This window comes from Trachurus trachurus (assembly GCF_905171665.1).
Source record: "Trachurus trachurus genome assembly, chromosome: 23".
NCBI classification, from domain to species: domain Eukaryota; kingdom Metazoa; phylum Chordata; class Actinopteri; order Carangiformes; family Carangidae; genus Trachurus; species Trachurus trachurus.
The window spans coordinates 25,095,913-25,105,278 of record NC_139912.1 but is presented as its reverse complement, the minus strand read 5'-3'; the positions used below and the strand labels follow the sequence as shown (position 1 = coordinate 25,105,278).

General features: G+C 42.6%; 3 protein-coding genes across 5 annotated transcripts; 2 read left to right on the top strand and 1 right to left on the bottom strand.

Annotated features, from left to right (window-relative positions):
• The first annotated feature begins 58 nt into the window (after positions 1 to 58).
• On the top strand, positions 59 to 2,386 carry LOC311006401 (L-threonine dehydratase catabolic TdcB-like). 3 transcript variants are annotated; one of them, XM_083999222.1, is made up of 8 exons: positions 141 to 166; positions 258 to 316; positions 420 to 597; positions 685 to 866; positions 1,011 to 1,141; positions 1,297 to 1,445; positions 1,564 to 1,653; positions 1,794 to 2,386. In XM_083999222.1, the coding sequence occupies exons 2-8, from the start codon at positions 314 to 316 to the stop codon at positions 2,033 to 2,035; spliced, it is 975 nt and encodes a 324-aa protein (XP_083855348.1). In that variant the 5' UTR covers positions 141 to 166; positions 258 to 313; the 3' UTR covers positions 2,036 to 2,386. The 3 variants fall into 3 exon arrangements, with proteins under 3 accessions (XP_083855349.1, XP_083855348.1, XP_083855350.1); XM_083999223.1 differs by lacking the exon at positions 258 to 316 and having other exon boundaries at positions 59 to 171; XM_083999224.1 differs by lacking the exon at positions 258 to 316 and having other exon boundaries at positions 148 to 166.
• A 423-nt stretch (positions 2,387 to 2,809) lies between these two features.
• On the bottom strand, positions 2,810 to 4,500 carry tprkb (Tp53rk binding protein). Its single transcript, XM_083999874.1, has 4 exons — positions 4,273 to 4,500; positions 4,026 to 4,148; positions 3,389 to 3,565; positions 2,810 to 3,258 (listed from the first exon to the last, which is right to left on the bottom strand). The coding sequence occupies exons 1-4, from the start codon at positions 4,411 to 4,413 to the stop codon at positions 3,172 to 3,174; spliced, it is 528 nt and encodes a 175-aa protein (XP_083856000.1). The 5' UTR covers positions 4,414 to 4,500; the 3' UTR covers positions 2,810 to 3,171.
• Positions 4,501 to 4,773: 273 nt separating this feature from the next.
• Positions 4,774 to 8,884, top strand: alg10 (ALG10 alpha-1,2-mannosyltransferase). Its single transcript, XM_083999717.1, has 3 exons — positions 4,774 to 5,089; positions 6,275 to 6,472; positions 6,566 to 8,884. Exons 1-3 carry the CDS (start codon positions 4,925 to 4,927, stop codon positions 7,625 to 7,627), a joined length of 1,425 nt encoding a protein of 474 aa, XP_083855843.1. The 5' UTR covers positions 4,774 to 4,924; the 3' UTR covers positions 7,628 to 8,884.
• The last annotated feature ends 482 nt before the right edge of the window (positions 8,885 to 9,366 follow it).

Genomic DNA, 9,366 nt, shown 5'->3' with positions numbered 1-9,366 from the left:
TTGTAATAACTTCCGTCTAAAACACAAGTCAAACCGGAACCATAACGATGACGGGAGCCGCAAATGGTGTAACACTAAACATTCCGGAGCTGTAACTGGTTGGTTTGGAGCAGAGCGATAGATAGAACTGCTCTGGTTTGGAGTAAGAGAAAAATCCGGATAAATTGTAAGGTCAGTGGAAAATACAACCAACATGGTAGAAATGTGTTTTTTTTTATTAGTCTTACTCTTAATAATTCAACGTTCATGAGCTTTAGAAACTACTGAAGAGCGCGAGGACTGCTCACAACTACCAGCAAAGATCATTATTATTATGGTATAGCTCATAAATGTATGAAATTAATACTTTCTAGCTGCTTCAAATTGGCCTCTGTGCAAATGTGTTCCTGATATGTGTGTGTGTGTGTATTGTAATGCAGATGGCCGAGGTGTCTGGAGACGCTGTCACTCTGGATCTATTACGAGAAGCCAGGGAGACGGTGAGGAGCAGCCCCCTGGGTGTCATCAACACACCCATCATTCCCTGGTGCCAGACCACCCTGCCTCTCAGCATCAAGTGCAACGTCCACATCAAACTGGAAAACATGCAGAGAACTGGTCGGAGGGAAACCACTTTGATTCAGTCATCAGATTCTCTCAGCTTGTGAACTGACTTGACGTGTTCATGTGTTTTTTGTTTGACAGGGTCCTTCAAGATCAGGGGGGTGGCCAATCAGTTCGCCAGAAGACCAAAGGGTGGCCACTTTGTCACCATGTCTGCAGGGAACTATGGGAAGTCTTTTGCGTACGCCTCAAAACACTACGGGTCAAAGGGCAAAGTGGTGATGCCTGAAACTGCCCCAATGTCCAGATCCACCCTCATACAGGTCAGAGGTCAACTGCTGACCGACTGAAACATACAAACAAACACTGACCATATACTGGTTATGTTATAGTCATAAATTACCATCACACTTACTTAATGCACCAACTGTTTGTTTTTCAAACGGGACACTAATTCTCTTCCTCAGGGTTTCGGGGTGGAGGTGGAGCGAGTTCCCACCTCTGGTCTGATGAATGTAGTGAACCGCTGTGTTCAAGAGGACAACATGACTTTTCTACACTCATATGACGACCTGGATCTAATAGCAGGACATGCCAGGTACACTCATGTACAAGAACCTATTCATAAATTGGGTTATTAAGGGGTGAATACTCCCTTTTCCATGTATTTTCATCCTAATTTTCCAAAAGTTCATTAATGATGGAGATATAAACTTCAAATGTCAAAGCACAATCTGTGTGTATGTTTTCCAGTCTTGGTATGGAGGTGCTGGAGGTGGTTTCTGAGCCTGATGTGGTGGTGGTGTGTTGTGGTGGAGGAGGGCTGCTGGCCGGTGTAGCTGCTGCCATCAAACTGTCCGGCTGTGATAAGACCAGGATCTACGGCGTGGAACCAGAAGGAGGTAAAAAAAACCAAAAAAAAAAACCTCACCTACAGCTTTTCAAGGAGATCCTCTGCAGAATAAGAGCAGTCACGGACTTTGGATTTATTATAAGCTTGTGTTTCTGCTTTCAACTCAGCCTGCACCATGTACAAAAGCTTCATTGAGAAGAAGCCAGTGGGCATGGACACCAAGAGCATCGCCTCGGGCCTTGCACCACCGTTTGCAGGTATGCCAAACTTTCTGTGGCCAAGGTCGCTAATTTACTCATCAGAAAACATTTTCTCTGGCTGTTCTTCACTGTGCTCGTCCCACATTTAAAGGTGTAAATAAACCATATGGAAGGTAATGATGTTCTTTGGACCTCAGGCCGGCTGCCCTACGAGCTGTGCCAGCGTTTTGTGGAGGCGATGGTGCTGGTGAGCGATGAGGAGATCAAGGCGGCCGTGTCCACTCTCTACAGGTCTGGACTGGTGGTGGAGCCGTCGGGCTCTGCTGCCTTCGCTGCCATCGTTAACAACAAGATACCCCAGCTGGAGGGGAAGAACGTCGTGTGCATCCTCAGTGGAGGGAACATCGGAAAAGACGAACTGGCTAACTTCCCTGACTGACTGACAGACGCTCGGGGCCCGATTTTATGTAACGGATTCTGACTACTCTGTTACTCTGTGCCTATGTGCAGCTGGTGAGGCAGAGTGAAGCTGTAATTGTAGTTAGTTTATGTCTTTTAAATTTGTTGTGATGATTATGGAGATTAATTATGATCAATCATCTATGAATTAACCTTTAAATACTGACCGGATTCCTGTGCCATAAACTGAAGTAAATCAGTATACATTTCATTTTTTCTAGTTTCTTTTAATAAATACCTCAATCTCATGTTTTGAGTATGCAAATTGTGTTGTGCTTTCAGAAAAGCTGTGAATAAAATGTATTTTTAAAGGGCAAAATTGAAAAATAAACATCCAGATTTAAGTTGGCTGATACTGTTTTTTTTTTACTTTTAAATGGTAGAGTTAATTAAACTCATGCAATGTGATTTAGTATAACAAAGCTAAAGTATACATCTGTCCAATCTGCATCCAAATGTTTCAGACAACCAGTGCATTTAGTATTCTTGTCTTCTTCAGCTGACAGGGTTTGACTGAAATTTGGCTCGACTGTGGGTCTTTCATGTCCATGATGTGAGTGTGGAAGTTTTTTTTTTTTTTTTTTTAAATCCTCTAGAGACCAAGTTGATATTTGGTCCAGAGCACTTTGCATTCATTATTCACCACCGCTGGTATGAGACCAGCTTCACATCACTGTCCCCTTCTGTAAAAATGCCACAGCTTACCTTCAACTTTCAGGAACAAAAAAAAAAAGAAAAAGTCACTGGAAGGTTTCAAAGGAATGAAAGAGAGTTGCTCGTTATGATGTAACACAATGTGCTGTAACCTCCATAATACCTCCCGGCTTTGTCCTCGTGTCCCCAGATAAAAATGATGCAAACCAAGTAAAATAAGCAGCAGTAAAGACGAGTTCTTGAAAAGACTTGAAAATAATGTATTTAGTGAGAGAAGGACATAAAGAGGACCTTTTTTTTTTGGAGTTAACACAGATTTGAGTTGAGTGCAAGAGGGACAATATTTTCAGGATTGGCACCTCAAAATGTTGTCGAATGGCATCATTAAGAAAAAAAACATGAACATCTCATAAAAAGCAAAACAAAACAAAAGTTATGTCCTGCTCTCATTTGTTGTTAAAGCTACATGACATCCTTAGTGGCCATTCTGCATACTACTGCATCCAGTAGGGTCCCACACTTCTCCTCCTGGGGACTGACTTTATACAGCTGAAATGGAAACAAAAAGGGGAATAAGCTTTTTAAAACTGCTCCCAAAATCAAGTAGCAAACAATCATGTTGTCAACTAATAAAAGGTCCTCAGTTATCAAAAATAAATTATTCATATAAGTATAAAACCTTTTTTATCTTTGCCGGGTCTGACAGCGAGGAAACTTCTTCCACTGGAATCTGTTGTCCGTCCACCTTGGCTGTGATGTCGGCCAGGAGCTGCGACTCGTCTTTGTTGTGAACTACGACCACCATCACAGAGTGATCGCCATCGGAGATCCCAAACCTTTTGAAGGCCTCTGAGATCTGCATCATGAAAGACATTGAAAAGATACAAACGTGATGTGAGTGTTTGCATGGACATTTGTCCAAGGACTGACTGATGAACAGGTCTACTGGACACAGACCATGGACCTGAGCTTCAGTTTCAAGTAACTTCACATTACTTGACAACACAGGCCATAATGATCAGACACAAAAGGACTAAACAACAGACAACAAAACAACCACAAAGAGAAAGAAAACAAGGCAAAGGACAAACAAAATTACCATAAGTGACACCAAACAACAACAGAGAGAAATAAAATAATTTCTAAGAGACAAAATGACCATACAACAACAACAACTATAACAACTACTATAACAACTATAAGAGAGACAAGAGGTCAAGTTTTAAGGAAATAAATGAACAATAAGGTAGTAAAGGGCTTGTTGCTGAAAGCATCCTTCAGGTGCCAAATGTCTAGGTTGTGTTTGTAATACTTACATTATTAGTAGGAGAAAGGTTGAAGATAATCTCTGAGTTCAGACTTCTCGTCTTCATTTTCCCAATTTTCTGTAAGTGAACAGCTTTATTTGCAGCTACCAGCACCTGGAAAGGACTGACCAGCTGGAAAGAAAGGCTAGTGGTGAATAAAGGGGAAGTTTTCTCTCCTGTAGAAACTATCAGCTCTTAGTAAACAAAAACACATGCAGATAATAAGCATATAGGCTGCGTGTTCAATACATCTCACCATTGTAGGGTTGACTAAAGCACCATTTATTTTACCGTCCACGGCACATTGTCGCAACTCTGCGGCATTTTTGACCTCTTTGAAAAGTAACTGCGTCACTCTGTGGTCGGGGAAAAGCTCCAGCTCCTGTGTTAGATGCATGCTTTAAAAAATATAGAAGAAAATCACAGTTAGTTAGCAGCTCACAGCTATCTCACAGCTATCACCGCGCTTCACGTGAAGTCTGTTCCTAGTGGGAACCAAAACACTGTGACACACGACCGGAGGTTTCCTCTACGGGGAAAAAACAATTAACAACCGGAATCAAATCACATTTTTTAAGTATTTTTCTTTTAAAATTCGTCACATGGATGATTATTGTAATCGCAATTTCATATAATTAGCAGCCTAAGCTGTTCTAGCGCGTCATAGGAACTAATATTATAGGAGTTTTCCGGCCGAGTGTGTTTCCGCGACGGACCGCCAGCTGTCAAACAGTAAAACTCTTCCGTTTACAAATACAACACAGACTCCAACCAGTTTCCACCTGAACTGAGGCTGTGCAGTGCTTTTTATTCCATAAATAAATGGTCGTTATGCGGTATATGGAACATCACAACATTTAACTTTGGACTGTTTTCACTTTCACGTCGGGGTTTGGTCGTCAGACACGATGGAGAAATTTGAAGGCTACATCTTCACTGCTCTCTGCAGCACCAACTTTCTGGTCTCCTGCCTGCTCTTCTCCAGAGTCACCCGGGAGCAGAGAGAGCCCTACATGGACGAGGTGTTCCACATCCCACAGGCTCAGAAGTACTGCCACGGGAAATTCAGCGAGGTAAAAAGAAGAAGTATGTGTGTGTGTGTGTGTGTGTGTGTGTGTGTGTGTGTGTGTGTGTGTGTGTGTGTGTGTGTGTGTGTGTGTGTGTGTGTGTGTGTGTGTGTGTGTGTGTGTGTGTGTGTGTGTGTGTGTGTGTGTGTGTGTGTGTGTGTGTGTGTGTGTGTGTGTGTGTGAGAGTGTGTGTGTGTGAGAGAAGCGAGCTCGTCATTGTTCAGAGGATTAAGGTTAGCTAGCAGCGCAGCCTTTGTTATTTCTCATGGTGTGGCAGCTTGCACAGCTCTTAATCTCCGTGGCGGACATATAGGAAGACATTAGTGGGAGAGTTATTATGTGCTCATAATAAAAACATGGTTTTCATGTAGGCTGGCGTTAGTACTGTAAGCAAAGGACTGAGGGGAAGGGGGGTTCATTTTAAAGCTATTTTCCAACTAGACATTTTATCACTGATACCATATTTCAAAACATAAGATAGTTCCCCTCCTAACTCCCAGGCTTGGGTCAGTGTGAGGTGAAAACATGGAGTCTGCTTCATTTGATTTAGGTCTTCATAAAACAACAGTGGAAATTGGTCTATGTTTTTGTTTTACACTGTTAAACCATATTATTATATTATTACATTATAATGTAACTGAGTCTGGAGTCGATTGTGCCCAAATATTTTTATTGTGCTGACCTGGGAGGAATAGTTATTTATTTATTCATTTTTCTTACCTTTAGTTATAGGCTACATTTTTTTCACAAGTCAGAGTCTGTTTTGGTATTTTGCTCGGTAAAATTTGCAGTAATTGGGCTAAAACTTTGTTCCTTTAACCAAGTTCCAAGAGACAGATTAAAACAATAAACTGTAGGTAACAGAGGCTAAAATGCTCTGAATTATATTCCTTAGTGTAGGTAAAGCTCAAAAGACTCATGGAGCCTACATTTCCCATGATGCAACTAGACATTGTCTGTCATTAAATGCTCATTGCCTACTAATTTCTTATGTTAGCCTAAATTTATTACCCAATATCTGTGTTATTTGTCTTCTCTCAACTTAATCCAAAATAACCCTGGTGACATCACTATGATGTCATCCGACCAACAGACGACATCACACAACAGTTTCTACATGTCAAGTGAACTTATCTTCACGTGTAAAATTTGCTGGAGCGCTCCTTTAACACGCTACTGGTCCTTGTGCAGTGGGACCCGATGATCACGACTCTCCCGGGTCTTTACCTCATCTCTGTGGGAGTCATCAAACCGGTGGTGTGGCTGGCTGACCTGACAGGCCAGGTGGTGTGCTCCACGGCCATGCTGCGCTTCATCAACCTGCTCTTCAACTGTGGCAACCTTTACCTGCTCTACCTGCTCATCTGCAAGCTGCACCTCAGGGAGAAGGTGAGACCGGAGGACAATTATCACGCATCAGTGATCTTGTTTGTCATTTTCTTGTTCTCAGACCCCCCCCCCCCCATGTTTCTTCTCCTACAGACACGAACAACATCACGTCGAGTCCTGTCAGCGCTGTCTCTATCCACCTTCCCTGTGCTCTATTTCTTCAACTTCCTCTACTACACAGACGCTGGATCTACTTTCTTCATCCTCTTCACCTACCTCATGACGCTCTACGGCTGCCACAAGGCCTCGGCGCTGCTCGGCGTCTGCTCGGTGCTCTTCAGGCAGACCAACATCATTTGGGTGGCCTTCTGTGCAGGCACCCTGGTGGCGTCCAAGATGGATGAAGCGTGGAGGGTGGAGCACACCAAAAAGAGGGACGAGAAGTCTCCCCCGTCCCAGGTTCCTCTGTCGTTCAGCGGAGCGAAGAAGATCATACTTTTCACGCTGGAGTTCCTCACCACACCCAGTCAGGTGAAGGCGGTGCTGCTGGTGGCCTGGCCTTACGCGCTGGTGGGCCTTTGCTTCCTGCTGTTCATGGTGCTGAATGACGGGATCGTGGTGGGCGACAGGACGAGCCACGAGGCTTGCCTCAACTTTCCTCAGCTCTTCTACTTCTTCTCCTTCGCCCTCTTCTTCTCCGTCCCCGTCTCGCTGTGTTACCACCGCGCCCTGCGCTTCCTGCAGGCTCTGAAGAAGCAGCCCCTGTTCTTCCTCTTCGTCGCCGGCGTCTCCGTGCTCCTGGTGTGGAAGTTCACCTTCGTCCACAGGTACCTCTTGGCGGATAACCGCCATTTCCCCTTCTACGTATGGAAAAAGATTTTCCAGAGGCACGAGCTGGTGCGCTTCTTCCTCGTCCCGGCGTACATGTTCGCCGGGTGGAATTTTCTGGACTCCTTCAAGTCGCGCTCGCTCTTCTGGAGCTTGGCCTTCCTGGCCTGTCTCCTGGCTGCGACGGTTCCCCAGAAGCTGCTGGAGTTCAGGTACTTCATTGTTCCCTACCTGATGTACCGGCTGCACATGCCTCTCCCTTCTCTTCCCAGACTCATAGCAGAGTTTGTCCTCTACACGGCGGTCAATGCTGCCACCATTTACCTCTTCATCAATAAGACTTTCCAGTGGCCGGACAGCACGGCTGCACAGAGGTTCATGTGGTGAAGGAAGTGGTGATGCTGCTATCAAATATCAGAAGAACTCAGACATTGATTAGCATCAAATGACTTTCCTGGTGTTGCTTTGCAGAGAAGAACAGCACATGTGACACCTCAGAGGTCAAAGTCTGTGTTACATCTCAGTAACAGACATCAACGGCTCATATTCATTGCAGTTTCTAGAGCAAAACCAACTGGTGTTCAGTTTAATGTACCAGTGCTTTCTACAGCTTCAACTGAGAACCACTGTTGCTAGTTTTAACAGTGGCAACAAATAAACAAAGAAAAGACCCAGAGTTAGTTTTTCGCATCATGCTATAACAACGGCTACAAACATTACAGAAGTGCTGCCCGTTCACTGTGAATCCTTTCACAATTACACAAAAATGACCACGAATTTTGTTAATTTTGTAAAAAATAAATAAATAAATAAAAGGTCCAAGTTTTTGGGTGTAAACAATACAGTGATGGTGTTGGTATTGTGAAATCATTGGTACTGGTGTGGATTTAATTGTATATAAAGGTTGTTCCTACTGTATCTGAAACTTTGATTCTTCTCCTCCAGGGTGGAAAAATCTAAAATTTTGACATTGTTTTTTTTTTTTTGAGGGTTTCAAACCGGGTGTGGTCTTCTTTTGGAAAACAGTTTTCTACTGTCAGTGTAAATACTGTGTGCATCTCTGTGAAGGGAGCATTGACGAAATAACTGTTGACATGAAATCTGTAAATATGATTCAAGAGACCAAAAATGACAGAGCCATATGTGTGTTAAATATTATTGTCAAAGTTTGGATGTTTTTGTAATGATTGTAAAGATTTTTGATTTTTGCCAGTGAAAAACACAGACGACTTTATAATCTAGAATAAAACTGAAAACAAATGTATGTTTTTCCATTTTTTTTTACCCTGATTTGTACTTTGCCAAGCCACAGGACTCTACAAGAGGTGATTCTGAAATGTGTTTGTGTCTGTGTCTGTCATAAAGTATTTTTTTTCCACTTCATGGTTTAATTGTAACAGGTTATACATAATCTGTATGTTTCCCCTTTTCTGTCCAGTTAATTTAAGTGGATCTCACAGCTTCATATTGTCTCCAGGCAGAAATCTGGATGTGACATTCTGTAATTAATTTAGTGTAATTCATCTTTTCAGATTTGATTTTATCACTTTTTTTTCTTTGTAGTTGTTGTTTTGCTTGTATCTGAGTCTTGTTGCTGTGTCCGTTTGCTCATTTGTATGTTGCTATGTTCTACACCTCCTGTCCACCCAGCTCTTTGCTGCTGCCCTGTTGATACAATCTTTGAATAAAATGACTCAAGTCTTAAGTTTATTTATGTTTCTTGCAAATACACACTTTGTCCTGCACTACAAAAACCTGCACTAAATTAAAACGGCAACAAGAATACCGTATTATTGGTTATTGGTTGACCATATTTGTCTTATTGCATCTTACTAAATAATACATTTTCAAAAGAACCATTCACATCACATATGAATATTGGGTATAATTGAGTAAACAGGCCTTTTAAATAATGTGGATATATGGCACTGTTGTCATAGAACCACTGCTGATACATGTTTTGAGCTGCCTCAATTTCACATTTCAGCCAGACTCAGACACTAGGTGGAGCTACAGGGCAAAGACTGATGTTCTCCTGACACAAACATGTACTTGAAGCTGGGGAAGGGTATAACCAGTTAGATTTTTGATCATCATTATCTGATCTTCAAACCAAAAACTGAAAC